Source organism: Hipposideros armiger, unplaced genomic scaffold (genome assembly GCF_001890085.2).
Source record: "Hipposideros armiger isolate ML-2016 unplaced genomic scaffold, ASM189008v1 scaffold_486, whole genome shotgun sequence".
In the NCBI taxonomy this organism is placed as follows: Eukaryota; Metazoa; Chordata; class Mammalia; order Chiroptera; family Hipposideridae; genus Hipposideros; species Hipposideros armiger.
This window is the reverse complement of record NW_017731836.1, coordinates 1,050,070-1,066,577: the sequence shown is the minus strand read 5'-3', so window position 1 is coordinate 1,066,577 and position 16,508 is coordinate 1,050,070. Positions and strand designations below refer to the sequence as shown.

General features: G+C 42.4%; 2 protein-coding genes across 5 annotated transcripts in view; one reads left to right on the top strand and one right to left on the bottom strand.

Moving 5' to 3' along the window:
• The window catches only part of METTL6 (methyltransferase 6, tRNA N3-cytidine), a 16,156-nt gene extending 12,584 nt beyond the window's left edge, over positions 1 to 3,572 (bottom strand). For all 4 annotated transcript variants that reach the window (XR_002126731.1, XR_002126732.1, XM_019667154.1 and 1 more), the window contains exons 1-3: positions 3,486 to 3,572; positions 2,343 to 2,713; positions 1,479 to 1,613 (exon numbers count right to left, since the gene is read on the bottom strand). Coding sequence is in view for 2 of the 4 variants with exons in the window: in XM_019667154.1 (XP_019522699.1) it covers positions 1,479 to 1,613; positions 2,343 to 2,642 (435 nt within the window). In the remaining 2 variants the exon portion in view is untranslated. The remainder of the gene's footprint in view (positions 1 to 1,478; positions 1,614 to 2,342; positions 2,714 to 3,485) is intronic.
• A 75-nt stretch (positions 3,573 to 3,647) lies between these two features.
• Positions 3,648 to 15,000, top strand: EAF1 (ELL associated factor 1). The gene is made up of 6 exons (XM_019667151.1): positions 3,648 to 4,011; positions 5,928 to 6,022; positions 7,885 to 8,021; positions 9,666 to 9,862; positions 11,398 to 11,628; positions 14,054 to 15,000. Exons 1-6 carry the CDS (start codon positions 3,648 to 3,650, stop codon positions 14,098 to 14,100), a joined length of 1,071 nt encoding a protein of 356 aa, XP_019522696.1. The 3' UTR covers positions 14,101 to 15,000.
• The last annotated feature ends 1,508 nt before the right edge of the window (positions 15,001 to 16,508 follow it).

Genomic DNA, 16,508 nt, shown 5'->3' with positions numbered 1-16,508 from the left:
GAAGAACAAAACAACAGCAACTTGTCTGTTCCCCTTCCCCCAATTCCCCAGCACTGTTCCCATCCCCCCAATTCCCCAATAAAAATCTTAAAAAAAGAAAAAAAAAGAATGACATCAAATGTTGAGGGCATAGAGAAAAAGCTATCTTTATATTATTGGTGAAATTATAAATTGGTGTAATGTCCTGGAAGGAAATTTGGCATTATCTATTAAAATTTAAATATGTATACTCTTTCTCTGAGGAATTCTACTTCTTCCATTATTCAACACAGAGAAATGTGTGCACGTGTTTTGGAGAACTTGTGCACAATGGTGATTACATTAACCCTACTTATAAAAGCAAAAAATTAGAAACAATTTAAATAAATATCAACAGGGTAATTGTTCAAGTATGGTATATCCATTCTATGGAATACCGCAACAGGTAAATAAAATGTGGTAGACCTATATGTACAAAGATAACAAACGGCAAGATATAATGTAGTGACAAAAGTAAGTTACAGTACAATGTGATCCCACTATTAAAAAGTCTAATGGATGTTAAAACTGTGAAGGGCTGATGGAAAACTAGATATATGCATGTTGCCAAAGTATCCCCCACATATTCATTAATGGCAAAAGGGAAATATTTGTACAACAGAGGAATTAGGGAGTTACTATCTTAACCCAATGATTAACGCTAGCATCACTTACAGTAAGATTACCAGACATTATTGCCTCCTGACAGGATGTAATATGAAAGAAACAACACCACCTACTAAAGTATTTTTGCCAAAAATAATTTACCCTATTTAAGTATAATTTCTACTGTACAGGAAAAATTGGGGATAGAGGAACAAATTAAATAATGATACAAAGAATCAGAACAATTTGGAGTGTGGAACCTCATTACAAACAATGGCTTGCTCTCCAAAAACGCAATGTCAGCAGGGAAAAAGGTCAATGGGAAGGGCAGGAATGATTTAGACGGAGAAGCTCTATGGTACACAATGAAGGGTAAGCAGGTCTTGATTAGGTACAGCTATAAAAGATACCTGGGGCTATTTGGGAAAATCTGAATCTGAGCTGGGTATTAACAGCATTAGGGGATTACAGCTATTTTTGTTAGATATAGGGGTGATTTAGAGAAAAATCCTTATTAAAGATGTATGTAGATATATTTAGCAGTGAAGTGTCTGTCATTTACTTTAAAACGGTTCATCAAAGAAAAAAAGTCTATAAAACAAATGTGGCAAAATACTGGAAATCATTAAATCTGGGTATAAGTATATGGGTGTCATTATGGTATTTCTATTTTTCTGAATAAAGCTGTGTTTCCATATGTATTGTATATGTATGCAAACAGGAAAACTACATTTATGGTAATCACAGCTGGTTAGCTTCAAGGAGAGGTCTGGTATTGGTCAAACGGGTATAGAGGATAGGTCAAACAAGTCCAAGAAAACAAACATAACAAAACACAGGGATGATACACCAACCTTGACATATTCAACTGCTCTTGGAGAAAAATCACAGGCATAAGCAAAGATATTCAGATCTTCTTCTAAAAGTGGGAATAAACAGTTCCCAACCCCACAGCCAGCTTCAAGCATAGTCAATTTCTGATCTTCAAACTGAGGAAAGAGAACTCAAAGTTACAGGACACTATATTTGCATAATAAAGAAACAATCCAAACTAAAAGGTCCAGAACATGAAAAACAAGATCTCTGCCCCCTGGAGCAGACAATAAACAATTAAACTGATAACCGAAAGCTAATACTGATATCTCAATTTGTCCTCCAACATTGGGCAGTTTGGTGTGGAGAAAACACAGGATAATAGCTAAGAGAACAGGCTTAGGGACTAAACTGCTTGCATTCAATCCAGACTCCTCCCTTCACCCCTGTGTTCTATCATTGGACAAATCACTTAAGCAACTTTGTGCCTCAATTTTATCATTAAGTGGGGCTAATACTAATGCCTACTTCACAGTGCTATTATAAGGCTTAAATTACAAAACACATGAAAAGTTCTAGAGAAGGGCCATGGTAAAGTGTTCATCATCATTATTATTAATGAATCTGAATCTGTCACTGAAGTCACTCAGTGTGAATTTAATATTTACAATTTTCAGATTAGCTTTAAAGAAACAGAAATGCCCATTAAAGTTCTTTCGCCTGTGTATTATACAACCCGGGAACTGCAAAAGCTACTTGAAACCAAACAGTATATTTCACTCTAAGGTACAAAGCATTCTGACAGGCTTCATAAATTCTCTACCTCACACGTCCATAAAAATGCAATACAGCACTCCTCTTATACACATTTTAAATGAAGCAGCTCAAATAAGGTGTAACATTACCTCCCTACATGATTTGAGCTCCTCAAACTCTCTGGTGGTCCAGTGTCTATCTTTGAAGAAATTCGTACTATTTCTTTTGTAAAAAAGGTCCCAGTTCTTCTGAGCCTCCTTCTCCAGTTTTTGCTGTTTAAAGTCAGACACTAAAGCTTGGTCTCTTTTCAGTCTCTCCTCTTCTGCAGAGCTGAGACTCCTTGCCTGCAGCCCTTTGCTGTGCAAAGATGCCATCTCTTGGGAAAATGGTAATATAGTTAACACTGCTGAAGATTCTCCATTCCTGAATAACCTGAGGAATCCAAGCATAACCTGCAGACGCAGGCAGGGTTTTCTCAGATGTGGTTCCTCAGGTTGGGTTCAAGCCTCGGGCAGCATTTCTGCTTCGCAGGAAAAAGAATAAGATTTTGGTTAGTAATTTTAGAACAGACACTGAGTTAGTGGTTCATGAACATTTCCTTTCACCCAACAGTTCAATATACCAAACATTTACTAGTGCTGACTCTACACAAAACCCTGCCCATTACACCAGGACAGGTCACAAAGAAGGGCAAGACAAAGTCCCTGCCTTCAGAGGGCTTACACTCAGTGGCCCTAGACGCTCACGCATCGAACTCTAATCCAAACCAGACTAAGTCATCTATCATAATAAATCGGTTTAGCTTAGAAAAAGGACACTTCCCAAGACCTGGTTGAGAAACCCTGGAGAGAAAACAGTCATTCATTTTCGGTGCCTGTGAAACGGGGTGATTCTACAACCAGAACAGGTGCCCGAACTGGAGGTGGGTGGTCAACTGCCAGACAGAAGTGTGTGTGTGTGTGTGGGGGGTTTGTCATCGTTTCCCACGGATCGGAGACGCAGTTTTTTCGGGGAAGATGGAACTACTACGTCCAGGTGGCCTGAATCTCTGATCGCACTCGCAAGAAGCTGCCTCAGACCAGCGGGGGAGTCGCTTTCCAGGCCTTCGCACCGCCATCACAGCGCGAAAGGAAGGAGGAGACCGAGTGACGCGCGGTGCAGGGTCCCCAGGATCCCTCTGTCTCAGGACACTTGGGATGAACTAAGCTGACCAGGCCGCGAGGGCCTGCGGAGAGCCGGCCATGTCGGCTAACGGACCCGTGTTAATCTAGTCAGCGGCGCTCTGGGCTCACCGTCATCAGCTCCTAGACTCCGTGGAGGGGGAAGGTCGGGCGCAGCCAGCCCTCAGTCTGGCCCAGAACCCGGAAGGAGAATTTGGGAGCCGCCGCGGAAAAACCCTGAGTCTGAACAAATCAGCGTTGAGCACCGCAGGATCCCGGCGGAATTCTATCGCTATGGCACCGCCCCCGCCACTTCCGCTACGAACCCAGAAGTCCCTCCCTGACGCCGGAAGTCCCGCGGCCTTGCTTCCTCAGGGGCTTTCCCCACCCCACCGCAGAGACTTGCTTCCGGCCCCGGGTGGGCGCCGGCTGGGTTCCCGGTGCGCTCCGCAGCGGTGTCGTGGAGGCACCGTACTCCCAGACGCCGGCGCCGGAAGCTCATTCCGCCGCCGTGCTTGGATAGCGCCGGTCGGGGCGCGAGGGCCGTGGGGGGCCATGAACGGGACCGTCAACCCGCTGCTGGACCGCGAGGAACACTGCCTGCGGCTGGGGGAGAGCTTCGAGAAGCGACCGCGAGCCTCCTTCCACACCATTCGCTGTAAGTCAGCGCTCTCCACGGCTCCCTTCGGCCGCCTCTTGCCAACCTCGAATCCCTCCTCTCTTCCCTCGGCCTTCCAAAGTACAGGGAACCCCCTGCCTACGTCAGCTCCCTTCTCTCCTACCCCAGGTCCTCCAGGACCTCGAGTGTTCTCCCTTTGGCCCCCCAGCTCACTCTTCTCAAACCAAACCCTTCGTCACACCCAGCTATTATTCTGCCTCGTGGTCCCGAACACTCCTTCCGAAGCTCATGGGCCCTTCTCTCTTTTCGTCCCCCCACCCAGCCCTTCCTGATGCCAAGCCGTCTTTATTACCGAAAGACTGACCCCACATCGGACTCCAGTTCTTCTCCCTCTAAACCACCCCCCCACACACACACACACACACACGCACCCTTTCTGATTGCCCCACCACGGTTCTTCACGTTTAAAGGACTCTTCCTGTTTGCTCGGGAGCCTCTTCCACTCCCTCCTGTTCCACTCGCTTCTTCCCTGTGTTCCTCAGCTTTCCTTCCTCGTCCGTCTTTATTCTGGGCACCCAGACACACTGCGCTTTATCCACCCCTTCTTGCAGCCAAAGAGCCCACATCCTCTCTGCGCCCCATCAGAGTTCTCCTCCTACAGCTTTCTGCACCTCGTTTGACTTGGACGTCTTTTGAGGTGACATCTACTAACCTCACTTTTAACCCAGGACTGGGTCCCTTGTGGGCGAAGACAAAAATTAGAATTTGTGAGCCTGGAATATGTTGCAGCATGATGTATGTTTGGAAGCCGAAGAGAGCAGGCATAGAGAATGTCGCAGTAGTCATTATGCTGGACCTTCCTTTTTCTACGTGATTATAGACTGTTGAGGGAGGGCACCTCCTCTCTGTCCTGGGTAAAGATTGGCTTTTATGAGCTGACTGAGCATCCCTCTGATTCACGAGCCAGCCCCTGGTTTCCTGTCTTGAGTGCTAACGCTGGTTAAGACTTGTTTTTGTCAAAGGAGCTAATAGATGTGACTCAACACATTGCAAGAGGGCGTGTTAGATAATGATGTCCCACCTTTGTGTGGTCACTTTGCCGTGCCATGGCTGTGCTTCCTGCTGACAGCAGATCAGCTCTCTTAGACCGAAGATCCTGGGAATGTGATAAGAGCGGTGTACTAAGTTGATGTTTTAGGAGGGTGAAGAGCAATGCACAATTTAAATGAGACTTCACATATGCACCTGGCCTGCATTTTGAGGCAGGTGTGTGTTAAAATGGAGTAAGATGGCCATTCATGTTGTACTTCAACTGCAGTTCAGAAACACATGTAGGACTAACCTGTGGAGATACAGTTGAACCGTCTACTCTGAACCTCTACAGGAATATCTTTGTTGCAGCTATTGGAGCTCGAGTGTGGCAAATCCTAATTGTGACATTTCCTATGCAAAATGAAATCAACTTATATGATGCTGTGGCCTTTCATATTTCATATAGGGTTTCACAATCACAGAATCTTATTAATATGCTGTTGCTTTTGATCCTCATAACAACCCTAACAAAACACTTTATTATGGATAATAAGCATTAATTTTCATCTGTCGCTGGGGAGAAAGGAATATCTTTAATAAAATGGTATATAACCTCGTTTTTTTCCTTCCAAATAATCCAGTTGGGGTGGGAGAAAAAGCATATGGAGGTATAGATGAAACAAGATTGTCCCTGAGTTGGTAATTTTTAAAGCTGGGCGTGATAGTACACAGAGTTTCATTGTACTCTTTTCTCTGCTTTTGTATATGTGAAGTTTTCCACAATGAAATCGTTTTTCTTAAAGATATTCTAAATTATTTGTATTTTCCATTTATCTGAGTAATAAAAAAAATTTTAATTCTTAAATGAGAGTCCTTAGTATAAGTAACCTGGTAGATAAATGCTTTTTTTCTTTTCCCTTTAGATGATTTTAAGCCAGCATCTATAGATACTTCCTGTGAAGGAGAGCTTCAGGTTGGCAAAGGAGATGAAGTCACAATTACGCTGCCACATATACCTGTGAGTTTATTCCAATGTTGTTGTCTTTTTAAATGTAGAATCACTGTGAATCCTCATATTTCACATTATTACAATTTGAATTTCCTACTGTTTAAAATTTTTTAAAGTGCCTACATAAGGAAAAAGGGAATTTGGGGTACAGGGTGGAGTGGAATTCATGCTTCCCAGGTGCTTGATGAAAAATGATTCTTTGCCATTTTCCCCAAGTTCCATCCCCCCGCCCTCCCGTTTGCTACAAAGTAGACAAGGATCCTACTTGGACACCTAGCCCCTCTTTTAGACAAGTGTAGCTTTTCCTTAAGCATCTCTATAGAGAAAAGCCCTAGGTGCCATGCTGATATATAACAATGGCAAAGAACGTGGGACTGCCAAGCTAGGAGTTAAGGCGGCTGCAGGACTTACATATTCCATATACCTGGCAGGGGGTGAAGTGTAGGCCGATGGTTTCAGGCAAGAACCAGAGGTTCAGAGCATTCAGCTAATTGAACGATGCAGAACTTAGTTAAAAGCTGAATTGAGAACCCTTGCAAAGAGAGGCTTTTGTAAAGCCTTGCCCAAGGCAGTACTCTGATCACAAAGCCCGAAGGATTAGACAGAATACTCTTAGTGAACAAGTGTCATTGCATGTCACAACCCTGTCCTGGAACACAGTAAGTACCAAATGATAGCATGAAAAGGCTCTGGACTGGGAGACCTGGGATGCTTTGTGTTTTGGAAAAATTACTTGTCTGCGAGTTCATACTGCTGTTTCATTACTTGTTGCCTGTGGTGGGTTACGTCATGTCCCTTTGGACCTTCCTTTCCCAAACGTAAAATGAAGGGGTTAGTTAAATGGTCCCTAAGGTCCCTTCCTACTTTAAATTTTTACTGTATGAATAAGGAGTTAAGGAGCCAAAAAGTTTTTGATTCTATACAAGGGATTAAATCCTATATTTGGCAAATATTAATTGAGCCCCTACTGTCTCCTGGTCCATTAGTAGGCACTGAGAATACAGTTTGAACAAAACAGGTACATTTCTTGCTCTTGTGGAGCTTATGGTATGGAGTTTAAATGTAAGAAAACATAGCACTTACTTTAAAAAGTCACAGAAGGCTTCCCTAAGGAAGTAACCTTCGAGTAGATTTGAAGGTTGAGTACAATTGAAAGGGAGGGAGGGGCTGGCGTTATAGGTAGAAGCCTTATTAAAGGAAAGAGATTGAGGGTGTGAGAGAACGCCAGCCGCCCTGCTCTGGAGCCAGCAGAGGCCAGGGATGAGTGGTGTGGGTGGGGATGAAGGGCTACATGGTTGGTTTAAAGATTTTAATTATTTGACCTCAGAGCAATGGGTTAATGATCAAAGGGCCTAGGCTGGTGAGTGGCATGATGTACTTACTCTGAGCTAACCAGAATAATGAGCTGCTCTTGGAGATGCTCTGTTGGTTACTTGGCATGAGAAGCCCTGGACCTGCCAATTACAAGGAAATTTTAGGGATGGCCCACTAAAGAAGTTTTACTTGTCATTGTGAAAACTCTCCTCAGTGTAATAAAATTAATGGTTAATTTGTTTTTCTCAGTTCACACTTTATTATTATTTGCAACATTTCCCGAATCTCTGCAAAAATATACAGTAATTTAAAAATTTATATTACCTTTCTTGATTACTTAGGACTAGTTGCTCAGTCACAGATTCTTGGTATAATTATTATTTCCCCTTTATTGCCTGAGAAGCCAGAAAGAGTTAAAATAGCAATTAGTTTAATCTGTTCTTTTTGAGTTGCTCTGAGCAAAGATTTGATGAGGTAGAGTCACCTATAAATTCAGTTTTGATATTCAAAACTGGTGTGTTTAGTTTTGATCCTCTAATACTTTTTGTGGCATATAGGGATCCACACCACCAATGACTGTGTTCAAGGGGAACAAACGGCCTTATCAGAAAGACTGTGTGCTTATTATTAATCATGACACTGGTGAATATGTGCTGGAAAAACTCAGCAGCAGCATTCAGGTCAAGAAAACAAGGTATGTGAATAACCAGGTACAGATTGATATGTTGTTTCTATCTATCTTTGTGTTATCTATTCAGTTATTTTACAAGGATGTTAACATCCAGGGTCACAGTATACTATCGGTAATCTCAACAACTCCACCTGTCTTCCCAGACAAATCAGTAAAACATCTTTTCCTCAAATGTAATAGAAAGAAATAATGCTTTTAAGACCTGAAACGTGGAAGCCATTGGGGGAAGGGGTGTACTTTGTAATTAAATTCATTTTATTAATCTCAAGCTTTTTGATACAGTTCCACTTAAGGGATAAGATTTAAATTTTATAGACTTATAATTATGAAAGAATAATTGAATGCTATAGTCTTTATTAGAGTAAAAACATTAATTTTTTATAAGATCCATTTGAGGTCATTATAATACCAAAATAAAGCTTTGCCTATTTTTTGAGCTAGTGAGCTCTCTTTGATATCTAATTTAATAGTTATTACATGTCTGATATGAAGCCAATTAGATTTTATTTTAAAGTCAAAATTCATTCTATAAATAGAAGTAAGCCAGTGGTTCTATTGTTACATTGCGATATAGCAATTATTTTACTATAGTAATTATATTTTAAAGAAGTGTTACAGCTTGATGCTTTTCTCTTTGTGCTTCCTCAAGCCATTTTTCTTTACTTGTTTCACCAAAAAATTAGAGTAGCTAATTATCATATTGCCAAAAACTATGCTAGATGCTTTATGGCATTATCTCATCTTTAAACAACTCTGAGAAAGATGCTGTTGCTATCCTGTAAAACACATGCGCAGATGAAGAGACTTAGGAAAGTGAGACTGACTTACCTAAGTCCAGTGCCAGGGCGCTGCAGAGCCCCTGCTCCTCTCCTGCCACTCAGTGCATTTGTATTAATTACCTCCATGAACCAGGTGCTGCTGTTACTCCTCCAAAAGCTGGTGGTTGTGAGCATTTCTCTTATTACGCAGTGTCTTCTGGGGCTAGCAGCATTTATCACTTGGATGCTTGCTAAAAGTGCAGAATTTCAGGACCTGCTAAGTAAGAATCTGCATTTGAATGAGCCCCAGATGGTTTGAATGCACACTAAAGTTTGAAAAGTGCTGGGCCAGTCCATTTACAAAAGAAATTGTTAATAGAATTTTCTCAGTTTGGGGTAGAACACTTTTCTTGTCTGAGGGCAAGAGCTGGCATATGACAAAATGAGCAAGCAGTAAATTGATAATGGAAAAATTCACAAACTGGCCAGTATTTCAAGAGCTAGGTTTATTTAGTAACTCATACATTTGTGTTTATCACTTTAAATTGTTTACAAGTCAAATAGTCATATTTTCTATTAGTAAAATGGGTTCTCATAATCCATTGTATTCTGCATATCTGTTTTTATCACCTGTTGCTATAAAACGTGAGCTCCTTGAGGGCAGCCAGTCTGTTGTATTCATCTCTATCTCTGGTGCATAATGCAGTACCAGAATACAGTAGACAGTTGTTGAAGGATTAGTTCATGAGATAAAATTATAAATGTCAATATTTTGCAACGGTCTAAAAAGCATGGGGTTCTACAGAGACTTCCAGGTGCTTGGTCACCTGGGCAAATTTGAGAACCACTGGTTTTTCCGCTCTAATTTAATGTCTGTATCTCATTTCAGGGCTGAGGGGAGCAGTAAAATCCAAGCCCGAATGGAACAGCAGCCCACTCGTCCCCCGCAGCCATCACAGCCTCCACCGCCGCCGCCGCCACCACCTATGCCATTCAGAGCTCCAACAAAGCCTCCAGTTGGACCCAAAACTTCCCCCTTGAAAGATAACCCTTCACCTGAACCGCAGCTGGATGACATCAAAAGAGGTAGAGAGCATTTTCTGGAGGCACGATAGCAACTTGGAGTGGGGTGTTAATATGATTGTAGAGATAACAAGGCTGCCGTGTTGACAAGACGACATGTGCATTCTCTGCCACTGAAAAGATTGCTGTGGAGTTCATAACTCCAGAGGTGCTGAGGGCAGGGGCTCTTACCTTATTTGACAAGGAGGAGTCCAGGCAGAGTGACCTGAGTTGTGGCTGTCTTTACAGTGTTCTGCTTAGAGGCCCAGGGTTTAAACAAGCATGACTGCTGTCTAACGCTCCATGTGACACACCTTTAAGGCTATGGAAAAAGAAAATTCCAAGGTGCTGGGGTGGAAACAAAGTGTGCTGATGTCAGTATAGTTTCTAAGTTAGAGGGACATTTAAAATACCATGACTAGTGCTTGGTACTAACACAAATTGTGTAGATATGAAAAGTGCCAGGAGGACCAGTGAAAATGGATACTGGCTCTGAAAGACTTAGAAGTCTGATAGACTCCTTTCTCCAATGCATACCTGAGATAAAGATACCTTGGCTTTCTTCCCTATACAATGGATGGTTTTAGTTGTCCAGATTTTTAGGAAGTTATGGCAGTAAGTATTTCATATTTGTAAAGTTTTATGAAAAAATTAAATTCATAACAGCAGTAAATAGGGAAAGAAAGAGTTGTCCTTAGTAAGTTTGCCTTTTCCACTGTATAGAAACACTGTGTTTCAGCAAATAAAATCACTCTTTGCATGGTGCACAGTTGTGAAGCATCTTGATTTTTTTTTTTTTGTCCTCATGGATATTGGAATGCCATTTGTGGAAGTTTTCACTTAAGTTATAAACAGGAATTGGACCATGAGTGGTTAGTTGTTGCCAGTTATGCTTAAAGGAACCTTAGCTGTTTAAGGTGTGTTTGGACAGGAAAATCTATGATGTGTCTTTAATATATTCAGTGATATTGAAATGCTTAGATAAAACATGTTTTTCCTTCCCTGCTTAACATCTGTAAAAAATGCAGTACCTGACAGGCAAGGCTGTTAGTCAAATACGTAAAGAATACAGCAGAGGAATGTTTAGCCATTTTTCTGCAGTCATCGTGGTTCCTCCTACAAGCCTTCATTTATTCATGGGACATGAAAACTGGAAAGGACCCCAGAGGTTGTCTGCTCTGGCCCTTCATTTTCCAGAGTGCCTTGGTAAAATCATTGATGTCCACTTGTGTCTCACTACTGGTTTAGAGGTCGATCCAAAACAAGCACTGAGACCTGCCAATCCCTAGTCAAATATTTTTCAACCCCTTAGCATAATATTGCCCTTCTCTTATTTGATGTTTAATTCCATAATTCACAATCTTCTTTTTTTATTAGTAGATAAAGGTGTTAGTTTTGGTCATTTTGTTTGTACGTTTTTAAGGAATTGAGAAGCAGGAGTTTGTTTGGAGTTATTCCCCAATGGTAGTGCTTTAGCCGCTGTACTCCTTACAGAAGGCTCAGTGTGCTGCCTTGAGCCTAGTTGCTGTGCTGACCCCTGTCACGCCATGTCATTCCAGAGCTGAGGGCTGAAGTTGACATTATTGAACAGATGAGCAGCAGCAGTGGGAGCAGCTCCTCAGACTCTGAGAGCTCCTCAGGAAGCGATGACGACAGCTCCAGCAGCGGAGGCGAAGACCATGGCCCCGCATCGCCACAGCCTTCACACCAGCAGCCCTACAACAGCAGGCCGGCCATCGCCAATGGAACCAGCCGGTCACAAGGAAGCAACCAGCTCATGAACACCCTCAGTAAGTGTGCTTTCCCTTTTCTGGCTGAGAGAGGGGTGGCGTGTAGGCCAGAGATGTGCCTTCTATTTAGCTTAGATAAGAATCTCTAAACCTGAAGGTATTCAAGGCATAAGGAAAGGATCCCGACAAAGATAATTCGGAGCAGAAAGAAATAAATTATCAAATATTAAAAAATCGGAAGCACAAAACTAAAAAATCTGTTTTTTCTGTTTCTTTTTCCCCACTGGCACAAATTAGGTTCTGTGAATTCTGGAAAATGCTGAAACGTGAACAGCTAGGCTCTTTATTTTTGCATATACTAGACTTGAGGGGTGCTGCCTGCCACCAAACTGTCCCCCACCTCCAGGTGCTTATACAGTCCCAAGAACCCAGTGTCCCCAGATGGGTGTCCTACAGCCTACAGGCTTGGGAACCTATGCTGTTGGATATATTTGGAGACCAACTAGTCTTTGGCAACGGAAAGGAAGAGACATTGTAATGTCTGGGTGGCTTTCGGTGCAGTTGACACTAAAAGCAGAGGAAACGAGAACAATAATGAATTTCTTTGTTTAGGAGGTAGGAAAGGGCTAGTTCTCTACGCTCTTACCTCTCCAGAACCCTAATGAGTGCTCTCCTGTGTTACGACTTTCTTTGAGGAGGTTGGAAGGTCTGGAGACAATAGTGAGGAAGCTAACCTAGTGAACCCTGCTACTGTGGACCTGGTAAAGAGAATTCTCAACCTCGGCACTATAGACATTTTTGGCCAGATAAAGCTTTGTTGTGGGGGGCTGGCCTATACATTGTAGGAAGGTTAAGAGCATCCCTGGCCTCTACCCACTAGATGCCAGAAACACTACCCCCTTCTCCCCCGGTAGTGTCAAACAAAAATTATCTCAAGATGTTGCCAAGTGTTCCCTGGGGGGCAAAATCACCCCCACTGGAAAACCACTACACTAGACCCTGCTTTTTTACCTGAGTGAGTTCAACACTATGGTATCAGTTAAGGATATTGTCTACTCTCCCACTGTATGGGCCCAGATTCTGGAATTCAAAGTATACTTTGGTGCTCTTCTCAGCTGACTAGGGATAGTAAATTTCACATTGGGAGTTTGGTATTCATAGTGGAAAAGTAGCAGACAGCTACTGTGGCTTTAACTCATTTCTTTATTTGGCCCAGTCAATGCTAAATCAGTTTCCTGCTAGAAAGAAGGAGCAAAAAATGGCACAGTGGGTGTCACTGTGGCACTACCCACCAGTGCTTTAAATTCCCTTTAGCTCTTTATGTCCCTTAAGTCATCCTGTTCTTCAGCTCTTCAAATGGTGAGACCTTAATCTTTGCATACTTCACATAGAACCAAGTACTAGAGTTCTTTAAACCAGGAGTGTGAACAGGAACTACCTTATAAACCCTCAGATCATAGTAAATAGCACAAATTTGCTAAACTCTGATGTAAAAATACTTAAAATATTCAGGAATTCATTTAAAAGAACAATAATAAACCATCACATTTTAACAAAAATAACAATTTTTATGAAAAATTTCCCAAATCAAAAAATATTTAGTAAGTTTGCTTTAAAATTTTGCCAACCTGTTTAATGTCTGGCTTAGTACAAAGATGGATTCTTACATGTGTTTCTGCATTCAGTCGGTTGCCATAGATTGTTTGGGTTGAAGTATATGAAGAAAACCTGGCATCACAAATATGTAGTTAAAAAGGAAGGACCTTTGGGTTAAACCCTTCTGAAAGGGTCTCAGGGACCCCAGGGTCCTCAGAACAGATTTTGGGAAGAGCTGGCATAGAGAGTAGCACTCTAGATATAGAAGTTTACTTTTGTAATCTACTTGGTGTCAACTGGGAATCTGTTATTATTATAATAGATCAAAATGTTGAGTACTTGTATTTTTCACCTCTGAAACCTAAATTCTGCACACCAAACAAAAATCTGAGGCTTTACAAAATTCATTAGTTCAGATTTCAGGTTTAAAGTAACATGAATATCCTGGACAGAGGTGTACCAGAGGGGGTATTGGATTAGCGTGTTACAGGTGTAAACAGTAGTCCGCTTCCTTAATGGAAAGCCCAACTTGTTGTTTTAGCTTTTATAAAGCAAGTTAATGTGAAAAACTCTATAGACAGTGAAATAGTTATTGAGAAATATTTTCTTGCAGTTTATTAACACATTTGAAAGCTATCTAGCCTAATCCTCCGCTGTTCTATCTCAGTATAAGCAGCATTGCTGTGCTTTGCAGATACCAAAGATAGCATTTCTTTCAAAATGGTGACTGTACCAGTTTTGTCACTGAGTCAAATCAATTTTCTTCCCTACTAAATTGAATTGGCCTGGTTTTACTATAGTGTGATACCCAAGGCAGTCAACCAAAGAACTGTGGGGAAGTCATTTTTAAATTGTGTACTTTTGCTTTGATTCTGTTTTCTTTTTATAGGAAATGACTTGCAGTTGAGCGAGTCAGGCAGTGACAGTGATGACTAGAGCTGGATCTTTCGAAATCAACTTTTTGGTGCACAAATATGCTGCAAGACCGGGCTACCCTGCATGAAGCCCATTGCCAAGAGGAAAGTGTTGTGGGTCAGTGACTGTAGTAGGACCTCTCAGATATTCAAGTCTTTAACTTAATGGTGATGGGTGATTTTCTCGTGTAATTTTTGAACAATCTCATGTTTCAAAGTTTAAGTAGTTCTATAGAAGAACTGACTGAATCACATTTCTATTTGGTTAACACTGTTAATGAAAAACAGACACATGTGCCCTGGTCTAGGTTACTCAAAGGCCCTATCTTCACCAAGCCAGTGATTCAGTTTTAAACATCAGCAGTCACCAGTTTGGCCAAGTGCTCTGCGCCAGTAAAATGAAACAGCCTCTGAGGGGTAGGAAAGGGAGGGAAACCTCAAACTGCAGCACAGAAGTATGTTAAAACCACTTTAAATTGTGGGCACAAAGTAGTAAGGAAGTTTTGTCTGAACCAGCCTGACAAGCCTGTGTGGAAGCGGACTTCAAGATGGAGTCCTCGAACGTCAGCTGGACGGGACCCTGGCCTCTGGCAGTTCAAACCCCTCACTTACAAATAAGGAAAGTGAAGCACACAGCTGGTGCATGGCCAGTCTCCTGCCTCCAGTCCAGGCTTTTCCCACTCCTCCCTCCCTTGAATCTCACTTACTGGAACCAGAGATTCTTACACATGGGACTTACAGATGTACATTGGAGCTTTTTACTGGATTCCAAAAGATAAAAATGTTGGGCATGTCTAGCTCCAGTTCAAAACCAGACAGTCCCTAAACACATGAGGCTGGGGGAGCAGGTTAATGGGCAGCCACTGTGCTGGCACGTGACTCAGATAGGGGCTCTCAGTTCCATGTGGATCTACGCTCAGTTCTTCTCTCCATGGGTTTTAGTGGGGGACGTGGGAGGGGAAGAGAGGTGTGATGAAGAAACCTTTCTGAACAAATGAACCAGCCAACAAGTTTTCAAAAACCAGATTCTAGATAGGAGCTCTGCAATATGAAATGAGCACATTCTTTTGATAAGGTATTTCTGTTCATGCTTTTGTACCACTGTTTGTGCCTGACTCCCAGACGGATGTGTATTTTTATATACAACTAGAAGAAAGTCACATGATTGCCTTCTGTAGTGTGCAGTTTCCAAATGAGTCTGTTATTACAGGAAACTGCACTCACTAGTAAATGTTCCATATTGAGTGAATGTGTGATAAATTGTCTCATAATTAGAATGGGGTCTCATTTCTGTAATTTGAATGACTATGTCCTGAGGAATTTCCATCTACTTTGGTTTAGTGGGTATCAAGAACATTAAATATGATTTTTCTTCCTGGGGTCCCTCTACTCAGATGGTCTGTCCCTCCCCACCTAGGGGAGGGAAGCAGTGTGGACCTAGAAAGGAATTCGATTCATGGTGGGGGCTTTGGTTAGAGTTGAGCCTTGTAGTCCCCTGGTTTCAACCAGCGACCCAGTGAGCTGGAGACGGGGACTAGCAGCCATTGTCCAGCAGCACACTCACACCGCTCTACCAAGTGTAGGTGACAGGCACACACTTGGACCCTCTGGTGGGTTCTCAGCCCATTATGAGGTGTCAGTGGATTTAATGGCAGGTAGGAACTTATTTATAATGAATTGATAACTGCTTTATAATTCCTTGGTAATGACAGCTCAGGGAGGGTGATGGTCATGATTGGGACACTTGAATTGTTACTGGATGTGGGAATGTTTTACTGCTCTTAACTTGCTCAAGCTGGGGCAGGTTCCAGGAACTTGAACTAAAAATATCTATTTAAGCCTCTTTTTTTTTTTTTCCTCCCAAAGTCTTCACATATATAGACAGAACTGTGGTTTTGGGCATGTCGGGTAAAGATGTTTATTTCTATAGGAAATGCTTGCACGTGGCACTGGGTTTGGCGATTCAAGCTTTCTGAGCTTCAGACTCTGCCCTGTCATCCATCCTACCCAAGCCTGAACGCTTGCTTGTCCTTAGCACGGCTCCAGTTTGGTTCTCTGCACAAAGCCTTTGGGGGTTCCTTCCCCCCACAAGCCAGCTTTACCTACCAGAATAAGGAATTGTTTCTTTTGGGAAATCAAGAGTTTGGCCTTACAGACTACTTCTCATGAGTACTCTCGTGCCAGCCAAACTGGACTTGTTCTTCATGCCTCTGTGCCTTCTCATCTCTCCTCCCCCTCTCCCCCACCAAACCTTACTCCTGAGGCGCTGTGGGTGCCATCTTCATGGACTCGCCTCTGTTCATTTCAACTGACTGCAGTACTGTGTGCACATACTGACCTTCTCCTTGCTTGATCTCTGGTTAGTGTGAACTCCTTCAAAGCAGGGACCGTTATTCTGTCTATCCCCTGGGGGTCCACAGGAATAGACAT

Excerpts from the sequence above, each read along its gene's own strand:
- EAF1 (XM_019667151.1), top strand. The coding sequence starts at position 3,648 with ATGGCACCGCCCCCGCCACTTCCGCTACGAACCCAGAAGTCCCTCCCT. Across the intron at positions 4,012-5,927 it reads CTCCTTCCACACCATTCGCT|ATGATTTTAAGCCAGCATCT; the intron begins GTAAGTCAGCGC and ends TTTTCCCTTTAG. Across the intron at positions 8,022-9,665 it reads ATTCAGGTCAAGAAAACAAG|GGCTGAGGGGAGCAGTAAAA; the intron begins GTATGTGAATAA and ends ATCTCATTTCAG.